This window comes from Pan troglodytes, chromosome 12 (genome assembly GCF_028858775.2).
Source record: "Pan troglodytes isolate AG18354 chromosome 12, NHGRI_mPanTro3-v2.0_pri, whole genome shotgun sequence".
NCBI classification, from domain to species: Eukaryota; Metazoa; Chordata; class Mammalia; order Primates; family Hominidae; genus Pan; species Pan troglodytes.
Genome location: NC_072410.2, coordinates 9,761,765 through 9,779,688, shown reverse-complemented (window position 1 = coordinate 9,779,688; position 17,924 = coordinate 9,761,765). Strand labels below are relative to the sequence as shown.

The 17,924-nt window shown below is 49.2% G+C and overlaps 1 protein-coding gene and 2 pseudogenes across 7 annotated transcripts; 1 reads left to right on the top strand and 2 right to left on the bottom strand.

Moving 5' to 3' along the window:
* Positions 1-563: 563 nt before the first annotated feature.
* LOC129141846 (uncharacterized) lies at positions 564-1,790 on the bottom strand (annotated as a pseudogene).
* Positions 1,453-16,906, top strand: LOC101059855 (chromosome alignment-maintaining phosphoprotein 1-like). Of its 7 annotated transcripts, XR_010149034.1 has the most exons (5): positions 1,469-1,637; positions 2,237-2,427; positions 4,491-4,548; positions 12,882-13,050; positions 14,042-16,756. XR_010149034.1 is itself a non-coding variant. In XM_063788898.1 (4 exons), exon 4 carries the CDS (start codon positions 4,718-4,720, stop codon positions 5,873-5,875), a length of 1,158 nt encoding a protein of 385 aa, XP_063644968.1. In that variant the 5' UTR covers positions 1,482-1,637; positions 2,237-2,431; positions 4,491-4,548; positions 4,642-4,717; the 3' UTR covers positions 5,876-6,013. The 7 variants fall into 7 exon arrangements, 5 of the variants coding, with proteins under 5 accessions (XP_063644968.1, XP_054534189.1, XP_054534188.1 ...); XR_010149035.1 differs by lacking the exon at positions 4,491-4,548 and having other exon boundaries at positions 1,453-1,637; positions 14,042-16,906; XM_063788898.1 differs by lacking the exons at positions 12,882-13,050; positions 14,042-16,756 and adding an exon at positions 4,642-6,013 and having other exon boundaries at positions 1,482-1,637; positions 2,237-2,431.
* Positions 9,073-15,880, bottom strand: LOC134807855 (protein capicua homolog; annotated as a pseudogene).
* Positions 16,907-17,924: the final 1,018 nt, after the last annotated feature.

Sequence of the window (17,924 nt, the reverse complement as noted above, 5' to 3'; positions counted from 1 at the left end):
TGAGACAGAGGCAGGAATGTGAAGAAGTCCAAAATAAAATTCCCTGCACAGGACTCTTAGGCTGTTCTCATGCACTATGAACTCACTCCTCCCTATTTTCCTACAATAAGCTCTTTACACTGTATTTCTTTTCAATGAAGTTATCTTCCATCTTTGTACTGCCTCTTGGTGAAAATCTTTCTTCCAAGTTAATAACTGGGACATCAGCTCTCCCCAGTAATAGCTCCTTTTCAGTTTTAATTTACAGAACTGATGGGGATTAATAACTGGCGCTCTGACTTTAAGTGGTGCAGGAGGCGGCCAGTAGGGGACGCCAGCCGTCACACCGGGAGCAAGAGGGCCCTGCCTAGTCCCCATCTGCCTGCAGGTGACGTGCAGCCACGACAATGTCAGCAAGAGGGCCCGGCAGTGTCCCTAGCTGCCAGCAGGGGGCGAACGACGACTACACTGTGAGCAAGAGGGCCCTGCAGTGTCCTTAGCTGCCAGGAGGTGGCGTAAGGGCACCACACCATGAGCAAGAGGACCGTGCAGTGCCCTGGTTGCCAGTAGGGGGCGTGCTGCCACTACACTGTGAGCAAGAGGATCCTGTAGTGCCCCCAGCGGACAGAAGAGGGCGTGTCCCGACTACACTGCAAGCAACAGGGCCCGGCAGTGTCCCCAGCTGCCAGCAGGGGAGCAGCCGCCACTACACTTGGAGTAAGAGGGCCCGGCAGTGTCCCCAGCTGCCAGCAGGCGGGTGTGCTGCCACTACAATGTGAGCAAGAGGGCCCTGCAATGTCCCTAGCTGCCAGCAGGCGGCGTGCCGCCAGTATACTGCGAGCAAGAGAGCCCTGCCGTGCCCCGTCACCAGCAGGGAGCGCTGGACACCACTGTAAGGAAGAGGGACCCGCAGTTGCCCTAGTCGCCAGCAGGGGGCGCAATGGCACAACACCGTGGGCAAGCGGGTCCTGTAGTGCCCGGGTACCAGCAGGGGGCACCCAAACCGGGCTTTTCAGATTACTCAGGTTCCACTCGTCTGTGCGCCGCGCCGCTGGGGACATGTGTTTCCGCACCTGCACCTCGCCATTCCCGCGCTCCCCGCCCGGCGGCGTGCGACTGTGCACCTGCAACACGCCCCGCCACCCTGAGCCCAGCCACGTGCGTCCCTGCGCCTGCGCCGCGCCTCACTCCCGCCCGCCCAACGACCCCTCCCCTCCGGGGACGCGGAGGCGTGCGCCTATGCCCTGCACCGCGTCTCCCGAACAGCACCGCGCCTCTCTGCGCCTGCGCCGGCGCGCCGCGCCTCTCTGCGCCTGCGCCGGCGCGCCGCGCCTCTCTGCGCCTGCGCCGGCGCGCCGCGCCTCTCTGCGCCTGCGCCGGCGCGCCGCGCCTCTCTGCGCCTGCGCCGGCGCGCCGCGCCTCTCTGCGCCTGCGCCGGCGCGCCGCGCCTCTCTGCGCCTGCGCCGGCGCGCCGCGCCTCTCTGCGCCTGCGCCGGCGCGCCGCGCCTCTCTGCGCCTGCGCCGGCGCGCCGGGCCTTTGCGAGGGCGGAGTTGCGTTCTCCTCAGCACAGACCGGGAGAGCATCGCGAGGGCGGAGCTGCGTTCTCCTCTGCAGAGATTTCAGTGGTACTGCGAAGGCGGAGCAGAGTTCTCCTCAGGTCAGACCCGGGCGGGCGGGCTGAGGGCACCGCGAGGGCGGAGCTGCGTTCTGCTTAGCACAGACCTGGGGGACACCGTAAAGGTGGAGCAGCATTCTCCTAAGCACAGACGTTGGGGGCACTGCCTGGCTTTGGGACAACTGGGGGCCGCATCGACGGTGAATAAAATCTTTCCCGGTTGCAGCCGTTAATAATCAAGGTCAGAGACCAGTTAGAACGCTTCAGTGTGGAAAACGGGAAACCAAAAGCTCCTCTGAATCCTGCGCACCGAGATTCTCCCAAGTCAAGGCGAGGGGCTGCATTGCAAGGTCCAACTGCAGTGTCGGAACACAAATGCAGCATTCCTAAAGCACACATGACACCCAAAATATAATACCCACATTGCTCATGTGGTTTAGGGTTAGGGTGAGGGTTAGGGGTTAGGGATTAGGGTTAGGGGGTTAAGGGTTAGGGGTTAGGGTTAGGGAGTTAGGGTTGGGGTTGGGGTTAGGGTTAGGGGTTAGGGGTTAGGGGTTAGGGTTAGGGTTTTAGGGTTAGGGGTTAGGGTTAGATTACAATTTCTAACCTGTTTTATTTTGTTTTTTTTTTTTCTGAGACAGGGTCTCCCTCTGTTGTCCAAGGCTGGAGTGTAGTAGTGCTATCGCAGCTGACTGCAGCCTCAACCTTCCAGGCTGAAGCGATCCTCCCATCTCAACCTCCCACGTGGCTGAGACTACAGGTGCTTGACACTATGCCCAACTAATCTTTGGAATTTTCGTATACGTGGATTCCAGAGGGGTGACAGCGAAACGTGAGTAAGCATGGATTTTGGTATATGCAGAGATGGGGGGCTGGAACTAATTCTGTTTACTGAGGGACGACGACTGTATATGTTTTTACAATTACGCTGTAGGATACGTACTGTTGCATAGCCTTGAAAATAATAATTTTTAATTGAGTGGAATAATAATAATATTGATAAAAGTAGCAGCTGGCCAGGTGTGGTGGCTCACACTGGTAATCGCAACACTTTGGGAGGCTGAGGCAGGAGGATGGCTTGAGGCCAAGAGTTTGCGATAGGCCTTGGAAACAAAGGGGGAGTCACCATCCCTACAGAAAAACACATGAATTAGCCTAGTGTGGTGGCATGTTCCTGTAGTCCCAGCTACTTGGGAGGCTGAGGTGGGAGGATCACTTGAGCCCAGGGAGGCTGAGACTGCAGTGAGTCATGATCAGGCCTCTGCACTCCAGCCTGGGTGACAGAGTGAGACCCTGTCTCAAAACAACAAAAAAGTAGCAGCTAACATCAACTGACCTTTTATACCAGGTGCCTATGGATACCATAGTTTAATTTCTTAGAACTGTTTCTTATTTCACTTACCAACTCTGTCTTCAGTTACTCCCAGATTTTTACTGTGTGTGTACAGATGACATTTTGTTTAGATTGAATTGTCTCCCCAGAAGTAAGATTACTGTGAGTCATGGTGAATGGACATTCTCATTACCCTTGATGTGAATTGACAGGGTTTTGAGTGCCTCCCAGCTATAATCTTAGCACTTTGGGAGGCTAAGAGAGGAGGATTGCTTGAGGCCAAGAATTGGAGGAGGCAGTATGGCAGTATGGTGAGACCCTGTCTCCATTATTTTAAAAAATTGACAGGCTTTACCCTGGAAGGCTTATACACAATTTAAACACCCCTCATAGTATAAGAAAGTGCCCATTTCACTGCACCTTTGCCAGCACAGGGTATTATAATTTAGTAAGCCATTTGTTGTTTGATTATTTTACATAGACAAAAGACCTCATATTACTTTACTTGTCAGATTTCAACATCTTTCCTCAGCTTATTGGCTCTATTTCTTTTCTGTCTGTAAACGGTTGTTGTTGTTTTGTTCTTTGAGACAGGGTCTTGCTCTGTCACCAGGCTGGACTGTAGTGGCATAATCATGCCTCACTGCAGCCTTGACCTCCCAGGCTCAAACTTCCGCATTCCGAGTAGCTGGGACTACAAGTGTGCACCACCACTCCCAGCTAACTTTTTTCTTCTTTTGGATAGAGACAGGGTCTCACTGTGTTGTCCAGACCGGTCTCTAGCTCCTGGCCTTAAGCAATCCTCCTGCATTAGCTTCTGAAATTACTGGAATTTCAGGCATGAGCCACCATGCCTGGCCTGGGCTAGTCCTATATTCTCTAGAGTTCTCTTTACTTTGTGCTAGCCAATCTCTCATTATGCTGTTCACCTGTTATAATGAATAATTCTCTGTATTAAATTTTTACCACTTTAAACTTTTGAGTGGTTTATGCTTCCTGATTGGACTCTGACTAATATGTTAGGAAGGGTCCCAGGAGATAAACCCACACAGATGGGATTTGGCCATAGGTTTGGTTTCCCAGGGTGCAGTGCTGAGCTCTTTGCCAGTGGGAAATGGGATGCTGGTGATTTCCAGTAGGTGACCTCACAGTGACTCAAGCTACCACTTACTGTTGATTGTGACGAAATGCCAGCTGAGGCACATGCCTAGGGAGCTAAGTGGTTGCTGCCCTTGACCACTGTGAAGACTGGTGTGGGAAGGGTCATTTTGGATGCACTTGAGCGGGGTCCCCAACCCCTGAGCCATGGAGCCGCAAGGAGCCACACAGCAGGAGGTGAGCGGTGTCGAGTGAGGGAGTGAGGGAAGCTTCGTCTGTATTTACAGCCATTCCCCTTTGCTCACATTCCTGCCTGAGCTCCACCTTCTCAGATGAGCAGCAGCATTAGATTCTTATAGGAGAACGCACCCTGTTGTGAACCGTGCATGTGAGGGATCTAGGTTGCGCTGTCCTTATGAGAATCTAATACCTATTGATCTGTCACTTTCTCCCATCACGCTCAGGTGGGAACAACCAGTTGCAGGAAAACAAGCTTAACACGCCCACTGATTCTACATTATGGTGAGTTCTATAATTATTTTATTATATATTACAGTGTAATAATGGAAATAAAGTGCCTAATAAATGCAAATGTGCTTACATCTTTTGGCCCAGCTCCTACCTCCCGGCAGCCTCTCCAGGCCCAGAACTTTCTCCAGTCAGCCTCTACAGACCAAACTCATGACTCACAATGGCCTATTTAGGCCCATACCCTACGTCACTGCAGTCTCTGCAGATGAGGCTACTGCCTCACAACAGCCTCCACAGGCACAGCTCCATCGTTACAATGGCCTCCTTAGACCCAGCTCCTGCCTCCCAGCCTTCTCTCCAGGCCCTGAACTTTCTCAAGTCGACCTCACCAGGCCCAGTTCATGCTCCTTTGCAGCCTCTCCAGGCCCAGCTCCTGCATCTTGGTGGCCCCTCCAGGCCCAGCCTCTGCCTCCCGTCGGCCTCTACAGTCCCAACATCTGCCTCACAGCAGATTCTTCACGCCCAGCATCTGCCTCACTGTGGACCCCCCAAGCCAAGCTCCCAACCTTTCAGCAGCTTCTACACACGCAGCTCCCACCTGCCAGTGGCCTCTTCAGGCCCATGGGGCTCATTCCTCACAACGGCCTTTCCAGGCCCAGTTTTTCCCTTCCGGCGTCCTCTCCGGGCCCAGAACCTCCTCAAGTCGGCCTCTCCAGACCCACTTGCCCCCTCCGGGCGTCCTCTCTGGGCCCAGCTCTTCTTCCTGGTTGCGTCTCCAGGCCCGACTCCTGCCTCTCAACAACCTCTTTGGACTCAGTGCCTACCCATCTCCTGGCGGCCTTGGTCGGCCCACAGCTTCCTCAAGCCAAGCTCCCCAGGCCCAGGTCAGGCCTCACAGTGGCCTCTCCAGGATGAGCTCCTGTCCTCCGATGGCATCTCCAGGCCCCAAATGGTCTCCGGTCGGTGGGCTCCTCCACGCCAAGCTTGGGCCTCCCGGCGACCGCCGCAGGCCCAAGTTGTCCTGAAGTCGGCCTCTCCCGGCCCTGCCTCCCAGCAAGTAAGCAAGCTCTTTTGGCTCAACTCCTGCCCACCTCCCAACCGCCTTTGTAGGCCCCGAACTTTCTCCAGCCAAGCTCTGAGGGCCCACTTCCTGCTTCCTGGTGGCCTGTACAGGCCTAGCACTGGTTGGAGAACAGCCTCTGCAGGCCCCACCCTTGCCTCCCAGGGGCCTCTCCAGGCCCAGCTCTTGCCCCCACGGCGGCCTCCCGGGGCCAAGTCTCTGCCTGCCTCCCAGCAGCCCGCGTGTGGCCCAGCTCCTCCCTCACGGTGGCCTGTTGATGCCCAACTCATGCCTCTGGCACCCTGCCCAGAGGTGTGAGCCCCTGCCTCACACTGGCTCCTCCCACGCTGAGAGAGGTCAGTGTGAGCCCTTGCCTCACACCGGCCCCTCCCACACGCACAGAGGTCAGCGTGAGCCCTTGCTCTCACCGGCCCGTCCCACGCTGAGAGAGGTCAGCGTGAGCCCTTGCCTCAACAGGCCACCGTGAGGGAGGAGCAGGGTCGCACGTGGGCTGCTGGGAGGTAGGCAGGGACTTGGGCCTCGGAGGTCGCAGTGGGGCAAGAGCTGGGCCTGGAGACTCCCCTGGGAGGCAACAGCGGGGTCTGCAGACGCCCTTCTCCAGCCGGAGCTGGGACTGTTCAGTCACTGGGAGAAGGGATGTGGGTCTGAAGAGCTTGGTTGCAGAAACTTCGGGGTCTACAAACGCAGGCGGGAGCTGAGCCAAAAGAGCTTGTTTGCTGGGAGGCGGGAGATGCAGCCAGGAGGAACAGCTGGGCCATGTGGGAGGCGGAGGCCAGGCCTCCTCAAGTTGGCCTCTCAGACCCACTTGCAGCCTCCCGGCGTCCTCTCCGGGCCCAGCTCTTCCTCCCGGCTGCATCTCCAGGCCGGACTCTGGGCTGACTCCAGGTCCCAACAACATCTCAGGCCTCACGGTGGCCTCTCCAGGCTCAGCTCCTGCCCTCCGATGGCATCTGCAGGCCCCAAATGGCCTCCGGTCAGTGGGCTCCTCTAGGCCCAGCTTGGGCCTCCCGGCGGCCTCTGCAGGCCCAAGTCATCCTCAAGTCGGCCTGGAAGTGGGCCTGGAAGAGCAGCAAGTCGGCCTCCCCGGGCCCAGCTCCGTCCTCTCGGCGGCCTCTCCAGGTGCAAAACTTCCTCGAGTCAGCCTCTCCAGGCCCAGCTCCTCCTGCCTCCCAGTGGCCTCTTTTGGCCCAGCCCAGCTCATGGCTCTCCGCGGCCTTCCCAGGCCCCGCTTTTGACTTTTGGCAGCCTCTTCAGGCGCAGAACTTGATCTCCAGTTGGCCTTTGCAGGCCCGGCCTCCTGCCTCTCGAAGGCCTGCACGGGCCCGGCCTCGGCCTCGGCCTCACAGTGGACTCTCCACGCCCAGCTAGCTCTCGCCTCACTGTGGCCTCCCCAGTCCAAAGCTCCTGCCTTTCGGCCACTTCGTCAGGTCCAGCTACTGCCTGCCAGTGGCCTCTTTAGGCCCAGCTCATTCCTCACAACCGCCTTTCCAGGCCCCGTTTTTCCCTTCCGGCAGCCTCTTGGCCTCTAATTTGTTTATCTTTTGTGTATAAATCCCAAAATATTGAATTTTGGAATATTTCCCCCATTATATATTTTGGTAGGTAATTTATTTGGAGTGAGTTTCTGCACCATGCCCGAATTTTTTATTTTATTTTCCTTATTATTTGGTGTTAAACAGGTTTAATGACGGTCATGGCAAATTTTTGGCACAATGAAAAATATCGCCCATGATCAACGTGTTCTGTTCTGGGGAAGGGGGCAAAGGCAGGGTGAATCACTTTCTTAAAAAGTATAGCTCAAGTTGGGAGTGCAGAGGGAATGGGGAGAAAACCCTCCCACTGCCTGTGTCGAAGTGCAGGAGCCCCCACCCCCATACTCACCTGAGTCCAGCCCCTCTGGGGAAAGAAGGGGTGCATGAACTCCCCCTAGTCCACAGGCGCCTCCCTGTGGCCCAAGGCCCTCTTCACACTCCATCTTGTAGCCCCAGCAGGAGCTATTTTCCGAAAAGTGAAAAGCTCTGAAGGTCCCACAATTCATGGTATGTACAGGGGCTTGGAGGAGGGAAACTGCCCAGCTTTCCCCCCGGCACAGCTGCAGGGGTAGGGGGTATAGATAAGAGGAGCAGGCCTTGGCCAGGCGTGGTGGCTCACACCTGTAATCCCAGCACTTTGGGAGGGGGAGGCAGGCAGATCACGATGTCAGGAGATCGAAATCAGCCTGGCCAAGATGATGAAGCCCCGTCTGTACTAAAAATACAAAAATTAGCCGGACGTGGTAGCGTGCACCTGTAATCCTAGCTACTCGGAAGGCTGAGGCAGGAGAATGGCGTGAACCCGGCGGGAAGAGGTTGCAGTGAGCCAAGATCGCACCACTGCACTCCAGCCTGGGCGACAGAGCAAGACTCGGTCTCAAAAAAAAAAAAAAAAAAAAAAAAAAGAAGCAGGCCTTACTCCATCCCAAACTGAAAGGATTAAATGGCTTTACCTGGGAGAAGATAACCATCCTGCCCTCCATTGCTACCCCCACATACTGTCCATGTTCTCAGGGGGTACTGTGAGTCCTGGGATCTTTGGGGTTGCCCACCTGCCTGTGGTAGTTATGGAGACCCCCAGGTGTTGAGGCAGGGCTGGGGTGTCCCCTTCCAACCAGGCTGTCAAGGCCCCAACTCTGGGGCAGAGGCAGTGGCAGGGCAGCCAGGGTTGCGCCAGAGCCTGAGCAGGTTGAGGTGGGGTCAGGCAGGGCTTGGAGTCAGGGCAGGGGCAGCAGCAGTGGACCCGCTATGCACACATCTTCTTCTCCAAGGTTTGTGTGCAGAACATCCTGCCCATGCTGCCCCAGCAGCTTCAGTTGGCACCTGCCCCAGTCCAGCCTCTGGGAACCATGCAGCAGCTCCCAGCGGCCCTGCACCCACCACCAGCATCCGTTTCACCTGCAGTTGAAGATCCGTGAGGTGCCCAGAAGATCATGCAGTCATCAGTCCCACGGAGCAGCCCACGAGGCTGAGGCTCCTCCCACTGGACCGCCCCCCAACTGGCACTACTGCTGCCCCTGCCCCTACTCTCAGCCTCACGTGACTCTCGGGCAGAGGCAGTGGTGGGGCAGCCAGGGCAGCGTCAAGAGTCTGAGCCAGGTGAGGTGCGGTCAGGACCCCCACAGGGCTGGGAGTCAGGGCAGGGGCACAACAAACCTTGGAGGGGAAGATGTGTGCATAGTGGGCCTGGAGGGCGGCTGTGGCCTAGTGGACAGGAAGAAGAAGTGGGCCTGGAAGAGCTGCTTGATCAGGGCTGGCACTGGTCCAGGGCACGTGCAGTGAAGAGTACAGCGCCTTCTCGGTCTCCGGTTCCCTGAGCCTGTCCTCGGCTTCTCCACCTGTACAGGCAAAGGGGAAGCTGTCCCCATCACACATGGCACAGTTGGGGGTGTCGGGCTTTGGACTGCAGCTGGAGCATCTTCTCATCTTGCATTTGGGCATGGTGGGGTCCTTCAGTGTGGGATCCATGCCCGTGGGGTTCCCTCTGCCCCGACCCCGAAAGCCCAGTCAGTTTCTCTTCAGGCTCTGCCCCCCGGGTGGCTCAGCTCAGCTCCTGCCTAGGAAAGCCTTAGTGTTGGGAGGGACCCTGATGACTGAGGAGCCTGGTAGCTCCAGGTCGCCCACACTTTCAGGTCTCTTGCACCTTCTTTCAGAAGGTGGCAGGATCCATTGGGAGGAAACAGGTCACCTTGGAAGGCGTCCCTGGGCCCCCATCCCCAGGGGTAGGGGCCGTAGGGGGCCCGCTCTGCTGCCTTGACCAGACTCCTGGGCTTTGAAGGCTCCTGGGCCCAGTAAGAAGGAGGTGGGTGCCAAGGTTGAGGAGGAAGCATCCGAGTATGTGTAGGAGGAGGACAGAGTGGGACCATAGACTTTGCCAAAAGCTGCAGGTGGATCGGGGGACCCTGGGGACTCAGGATCCAGCAAGGGGTGGCAGGAGTAAAGGAGGAAGGAATGACAGGTGCAAATACCTTCCCACCAAAGCCCTTGTTGCCCTCTGGCTCCTCCGCAGAGTTGTTCCCACTCTCAGTCGGTCACCCACTCCTTGAACTTGAGATCGGTGTCAGTGGTGCTAAAGCCATCATCAGCAATGACATCATCACCCCCTCCTCCTCATGGATGACCGTGTGCTCCTGGTCACTCGCTATGTCCTCACTGGCCATGTGCTGGGAATGAGCAGCTCAGGTGGGCAGCAGCAGGGCTGCCCACTGATCACCTCCCTCACCAGGGGCTGCAAAGTGGCCTGGAGCTCCATACTGAGTAGAAGGCTTTGGGCCAGAGTATGATGCAGTGCCAGACACCACCTGTGTCAGTTCCTGTAGTGCCTGATGGTCTATTTCCATGCCATCCAGGCTGTGTACCCCGCTGTGGGAGAAGGCTTGGGCCAGGCTGAGCCAGGTTCCCTGACTGTGTGCAGCCGTTCTGCCCCACAGAAGCTGCTCCTTGGTATCCGAGCTCTGGAGTGTTTGGGCTGCAACTGACAGGAGTTCAGAGGACACCCTAGGGGCAGTGGCAGTGCCCGTCTCTGATATGCTCTGCTCCCATGAGCCCTTGTTACACTCGTGCTAGCCCCTGGCTTGTGGGCTTGGCCTCTGAGCTGGACTTCTTTCGGTCCTTGTTGCAAGTGGGCCACCTTCACCTGGAAGGCCAGGTCGTGGTATTTCTGCATCTCATTGGGCCCCAGGGTGTACCACCGCTCACTCAGCATCTGGCTGATGGTCCAGTTATCCTGGTTGGGGTGACCCTGGTGCGCCCCGCCAGGGCCTGGTGCCGCTTGCTGAAGATCATGACCGCCACTCATGGGCCACCGGATGTGGTCCTTGTCCCATTTGTTGGGGCTGCATCCATCCTTCTCAGAAGATGAGTCCTGTTCCTTGCGCAGGGCACTGAGGGACTGGGCCTGACATCATCTGAGTGGTAGAGGCAACTGGGTGTCAGGAGATATGATGGAGAGGAAAGCATCATCATGGTCATTCTCTGTCTCACTGTCCAGCAGGGACTCCCCTGAGGGGCTCAGGGCTCCTCCTCCATGGTGGGAGGTGAGCTTTTACCAGGTTCCACCACCCCCAAAGTGTGTGGGGTTGCGGGCCCTGGGCTTTCAAGGCAGGTGGCTCCAGGGGGCCGCCCAGGGTCAACACTCCCTGTCCCACCTGGTGGATGCTCATGAGCAACAGCTGCCAACTTGGCAGGTTGCTTTCTCTGGTTGGAGGCCACTGAGTGACTGGCAGGTTGCTGGCCTCGTGTGGCTGCAGGGAGGGGTGAGGAAGGGGATGGAGTACCAGGGGAACACGGCCGCAGAGTGACCTTCCACATTCCTCCACACGAACATGCTGATGCCACGGGAGGCCTCACTGAATGCAGGCCTGGGGGCCGAGTACTTGGTCCGGGCAGGGGGTTCCTGGCAGGGGCTCACACCTCCTCGCCCCCTCCTCAGCCAAGGTGGCTTGGGCCCAGAGAAGGGGGGGTTGGAGAGGAGCAGAAGACCAGGCCTCAAGTTTTGTTTTTTTGGTTTGTTTTATTTTTTGTTTTTGAAATGTAGTTTGACTCTTGTCACCCAGGCTGGAGTGCAGTGGCACGATGTCAGTGGCCTTCATACCTGGCTAATTTTTTGTATTTTTACTGGAGGTGGGGTTTTGCCATGTTGGCCAGGCTGGTCTTGACCTCCCAACCTCAGGTGATCCACCCACCTCAGCCTCCCAAAATGGGATTACAGGCATGAGCCACCGCTCCCAACATCATTCATTTTTACTTGAAAAACTCCGTTAAGCATTTTTTTAAGGTAGACCTAGTAGTCCTGAATGCCCTCAGCTTTGTTTGTCGAGGAAACACGTTATTTCTTTTTTCTTTCTGAAGGACAGCTTTGTCAGACATAATATTAGTTGCTGGCAGTTTTTTTCTTTCAGCACTTTGAATGTATTATTCGATTCTGTCCTGACCTGCAAAGTTTCTTTAACTTTTGAATATTTGATTATATTGTGACTTGGTGAATATCTATTTGGTTTGAACCTCTTTAGGAATCTTTAAGCTTCATGGATTTAGATGTCTAAATCTTTCCCATGATTTAGGCAGTTTTCAGCCATTCCTTAAATAAGCTTTCTTCTCCTTTCTCTACTTTCCTTCTCAAACTCCCATAACCTGACAATGGTTTGCCTAATGGTGTCTTGTTGGCTTTCTTTTCTCTGTCTCTTTTTTTTCTTTCTTTTTTTTTTTTTTTTTGAGACAGACTCATGCTCTGTCACCCAGGCTGGAGTGCAATGTGTGGTCTCGGCTCACATTGCACTCCAACCTCCGCCTCCTGGGTTCAAGCGATTCTCCTGCCTCAGCCTCCCAAGTAGCTGGGACTACAGGTGTGTGCCACCACACCCGGCTAATTTTTGTATTTTTAGTAGAGATGGGGTTTTGTCATGTTGGCCAGGCTGGTCTTGAACTCCTGACCTCTTAATCTGCCTGCCTCAGCCTCCCAAAGTGTTGGGATTACAGGCTTGAGCCACCACGCCCAGCCTTCTTTTCTCTTTTTTATTCTTTTTTTCTTTGTCCTCTGACTGGATAATTTCAGAAGATCTATATTCAAGTTTACAGATTCTCTCTCCTGTTGAAGTTTACTATTGTGTTATATCACCCAGTCTGGTCTTGAACTCCTGGGCTCAAGCGACCCTCCCACCTTGGCCTCCCAAAGTGCTGAGTTTACAAGCATGAGCCACTGCATCCAGTCAGTCCCAGCACTTTGGGAAGCTGAGGTGGGAGGATCACTTGAGCTCAGGAGTTTGAGACCAGCCTGGGCAACATACTGAGAACTTGTCTCTATATTAAAAAAAAAAAAAGTCTTTGGGAGGCCAAAGCAGGAGGATCACCTGAGGTCAGGAGTTCGAGACCAGCCTGGCCAACATGGCAAAACCTCATCTCTACTAAAAATACAAAAATTAGCCAGGTGTGGTGGCACACGCCTGTAGTGGTGGTGCATGCCTGTAGTCCCAGCTACTCAAGAGGCTGAGGCAGGAGAATCACTTGAACTGGGAGATGGAGGTTGCAGTGAGCTGAGATCGCACCAGTGCACTCCAGCCTGGGCAACAGAGTGAGACTCCATCTTATAAAAGGAAAAGAGAAAGAAAAAAAAAATTCCATATGTGAGTGTTTACTCCTGAGTTTTTGAGATTGTTATTAAGATCGTGCTCTACTGTGATGATTTGGGTTTGTTTGATAATCAGAAAAAAGCATATTCTTTTGGGTGTTCAGCCACACTGCTTTGGTGTCACAACTGCACATTGGTTTCACAGCTGCAGGACAAGTTCGAGCATCTTAAAATGATTCAACAGGAGGAGATAAGGAAGCTCGAGGAAGAGAAAAAACAACTGGAAGGAGAAATCATAGATTTTTATAAAATGAAAGCTGCCTCTGAAGCACTGCAGACTCAGCTGAGCACCGATACAAAGAAAGACAAACATCGTAAGAAGCAATAGTTTCTCTTACTATTCTGAGAGCCTTATCATTCTACATCCCATCTTCCTGTGAGTTTGTCTTTGTAGCATTTAACTGTAATTGCAGTTCTCATTTTAAAAACTGGCTTGCTTATTGTATATTTTCCCGAACTAAAGCATGAACTCCTAGCAGGGCGTGGTGGCTCATGCCTGTAATCTCAGCACTGTGGAAGGCCGAGGTGGGTCGACTACCTGAGGTCAGGAGTTCGAGACCAGCCTGACCAACATGATGAAACGCTGTCTCTACTAAAAATACAAAAATTAGCTAGGCGTGGTGGCTGGGACCTGTAATCCCAGCTACTTGGGAGGCTGAGGCAGGAGAATCACTTGAACCCTGGAGGTGGAGGTTGCAGTGAGCCGAGATCTCACCATTACACTCCAGCCTGGGCGACAAGAGCAAAACTCCATCTCAAAAAAAAAAAAAAAAAAAAAAAAAAAAAAAAAAAAAAAGAAAGGGTGAACTTGAAGGCAGGTCCTGTGTCCATCTTTTCAGATTCTGTATCCCAGCACTTAGGACATAGACAAACACGAAGATGACAATCAATAGTTGCCAAAATGAAAAAACAAAAGAAACATGTAACATCATGTAAAAGAAGCTGGTTAGGTGGAGAAATTTCTCTACCATAGTCTTGCTTGTGGATCCAGTAGTGACTTTTACATTTTATATCTAAATAGAAGCTGGAGGCTTTGTTGGGTACTCATAGGCATAAAATATTATGTTATTTATTATAGAGTTAAATGCTACAAAGACAAATGTAATTAATAGGCCTATTTTCCTTTTTAAGTTCTACTCATAATTTCTTCATAGTTTTTATGATAAAAGGTTGGATTTTGATTAGAACTCCCATGCTTTTGTGTCAGAATTAAAACTGGTATTAGAATAAATAATTCAAAAGCTAGAGAAAGAGTACAATGAGAAGCCATGAGTTGCATTTGAATTATAATATTATGTCTTACAGATTTGGGGTATATGCTAAAGTTACCAAAGTTGTAGAAAATAAGGCCGGGCATTGTGGCTCACATCTGTAATTCCAGCACTTCGGGAGGCCGAGGTAGACGGATCATTTGAGGTCAGGAGTTCGAGACCAGCCTGGCCAACATGGTGAAACTCCGTCTGTACTAATAGTACAAAAATTAGCCAGGCGTGGTGGTGTGCACCTGTAGTCCTTGCTACTCAGAAAGCTGGGGCAGGAGCATCGCTTGTATCCAGGAGGCAGAGGTTGCAGTGAGCCGAGATTGTGCCACTGCACTCCAGCCTGGGTGACAGAGTGCTATGAGTCACCACACCTGGTATGAGCCACCATGCCTGGCCCACAATGACTTTTACACATGTTGTTAAATCATCTTACAGATTTTATAATTTGGGGGAAGAAAAGTTTCACTAAATGGTCTTTTAATGGAAACTCTACAAGAACCAGAATCTTTGCTTTGTTCACTTATGTATCCATTCCTAGGCCTAGAAAAATGTCTGACACATAGCGGCAATTATTCATTGAATAAATGGACCCAGCGATAGTACATTAGCTATGCTATATGCATACATTAAAGATGTAGATTATTGACTTTCAAAAGATAATTAATGTAACTTCTTACTGCTTCTGAACATGTTTGTGAGTTATATTGCTGAGGGACCTTTATCTTCTCATTCTTTCATCTTAACCCAGTGTTATAAAATGGAAATCACCAATATTATTCCATATCTAAAATTAATATCTACCTTGTAAAAAATATCACTCTGCTGCATTTGACAATAGACTTTTTAGGTAATAATGATGCAATCCATAGGGTTTTTTGGGGGCACAGAGGGATTCATGCTAATAGAACATTTTATTTTCTATTTTCCCAGAGCTGTAAAACATGAAATTGGGGTAGTATAAGGCATATTTTTACTCTTCTTAGAATTTTGTCTAAAAAAAATTAGTGTTTGTTCCCTATATAACTTTTAACTTTATAGGTAAATATTTGTCTCTTTCAGCTCCAGTTTTATGTGAAATAGAGTTTTCAGATTTATGTAGCATGGAAAGTTTTAATACGTCAGAGTTACTGATTTTTGCCATTTTCTCAATTATTTCTTTTTTATCTTTAGTTGATTTTTTTGTAGTGACACATTTTGTTTCTAGTCTCATTTCCTTTTGTTTATATTCTATGTATATTTTGTTTTTGGTTACTATGAGAATTACATATAACATCCTAGAGTTATAACATTTTAATTTGAATTTATTTCAACTTAAGTTCAATCACATACCAAAATTCTACTGCTATACATATAGCTCTACTCTTTTTATGTTATTGATGTAACAAATTATATCTTTATTCATTGTATACCAGCTAACAGATTTACAATTACATTTTATGCATTTGCCTTTTAAATTATGTAGAAAATAAAAAGCAGAGTTACAAACCAAAATTACAATAGGACTGTTTTTATGTTTGTTTATGTATTTACCTTTACCAGAGAGCTTTGTATATTCATACAGCTTGCTTATTTACTTATATAGTTATTGCCTAGAGTTCATTTATTTCAACCTGAAGGACTTAACACTTCTTGAATGGCAAATTCAGGGATAAATGGATTTTTTTTCAGTTTAAAAAAAAAATCCGGAAATGTCTTAATTTCTCTCTCATTTTTGAAGGATAAGTTTTCCAGCTATAGATTTCTCAATTGACAGGTTTCTTCATTATTTTAAATATATAATCCACTGCCTACTGGCCTTCAAGGTTTCTGCCGAGAAATCAGCTGCTAATGTTACCTGGATCCCTATCTGTGAGAGTTGCTCTTCTCTCTGAGTTTTCAACATTCTCCCATTATCTTTTGTTTGTTTGTTTTTGAGACAAATAATTGTACATATTCATGGGATACAGAGTGATATTTTGATACATGTATACAATGTCCAATGATCAAATAAGGATAATTAGCATATCCATCACCTCAAATATTTGTCATTTATTTGTATTGTGAACAGTCAACATTCTTTCTTCTAGTTTTTTAAATTTATAAACATTTAAATTTTATTACAGAAATTTAAATTTTTTGATTCTGAAAAAGTCATATATGTATGCAACATCGTTTTATCATTTATTTATATATTTATGCATCTTTCCTTTAAGTTTTGACAGAGATTTTCTATTTTATCATTATTTCAAAAGAACTCTTACCTGTATTTATTTATCAATTATATTTCCCTTGTTTTTTCCTAGTATATTAATTTATTTACTTATCTTCTAAAAATCCTCCATATAATCTGTTTATTTTGTTTCCTTTCTATAATTTCTTCAATGATTAGTTCTGTTCTATTTTCCATTAAAATATTTCAATCTCGTATGAATTTTTGTCAGATTAGAAATTTAGGGCATTTCTTAATTTCTCTATATTCTAGTTTTGACTTTTTTTTTTCTGACCTAAGAGGTATTTAGAGCACATTTTAGATTTTTTATTTTGACTAATCATTTAAAATGTATACTAATCTTCAATTTAAATAAAAAACTGGTCTATAGTGACAAAAATTACAAATGAGCCTAACTAATAAATTATTAGCTGTGTTTATATGTATAAGCATGCACAGATTTTGGTAAATATGCACATAGTATATTGGTGAGCTTATTTTTATCATTCTTAACTCATTGTGTAGTCTAAACGTTGGGGAAAAAATAAAATACAATAATCAGATGGTGTGAATAAGAAAATTGTTCTAATGTTTGTAAACCAAGCAACTGTTTTAACTGCTCCCCTCTTCCTGATTGACTTCTAAAAGGGATTAATCCATATTGGGTCCTATCATATATGTCACGGTATAACATCTCCAGCTATAAAATGGAAATTTGAGAATAACTTTGCTGCTACTCAGATACATTTTATTTCAAAAACATACACTAAGGTGTTGCTGTTTTATCTTTCCAAAAACATATTCACACAGAAGTTTCAATCACACTGAGCCATATTTGAACAATCTTTCAAGGTCAGCTCTGGCATAAGCTAACATTATACCATTTAACTCAGAAATTTCTTTAGTATTTGATTAATGGGTTTATGTTTGATATGTAATGTAATTTTCTAATGCTAAATCAAGTGGTAATTTTGTTAGTCAAGTTGATTTAGTGGCTTGGGAAGAAAGCTTTTAATGTTTCCCTAATTTTTCTTACCTTTGACATGATCCTTCACATGTCTTATTTTGCTTAGTGATTTTTCTTTTTTTTTTTTTTTGAGACAGGGTCTTACTCTACCACCCAGGCTTGAGTGCAGTGGTGCGATCACAGCTCATTGCAGCCTTGACCTCCCAGATTCAAGCTATTCTTCCACCTCAGCCTCCCAAGTAGCTGGTACTACATGCACATGCCACCAAACTTGGCTAATTTTTGTATTTTTTGTAGAGACAGAGTTTTGCCAAATTCTCAGGCTGGTCTGGAATTTCTGGGCTCAAGTAATCCTGCCTTGGCCTCCCAACATGCTGATATTACAGACATAAGCCACAGTACCTGGCCAGTTTTCTTTTTTAAAAAATCTATTGGTTATTAATTTGAAGCCTTCCTTTTCATAGCTGTGCTCCTTAATTGGGAGCAAATATGAATGGACCACAACTTAGCCAATTTTCTATATACGATCTTTGCATCCTAATTTAAAGGAATATTAATTCTTTCTTTTCCTCTTTCATTCCACAAACCTGTATTGACTACATCTAAGTTCTAAATGGTGCACTGGATGTTGAAAAAGTTGATGATGAGCAAGAACAAAATTCCTCCTTTCAGGAGACTTACAGTTCAATATGGGAAATACAATTTGTTAAAATATAAAAGTGCAATTTCCACTAATTTAAAATGCCACCTTTATGTTATTGTAATTTTTAT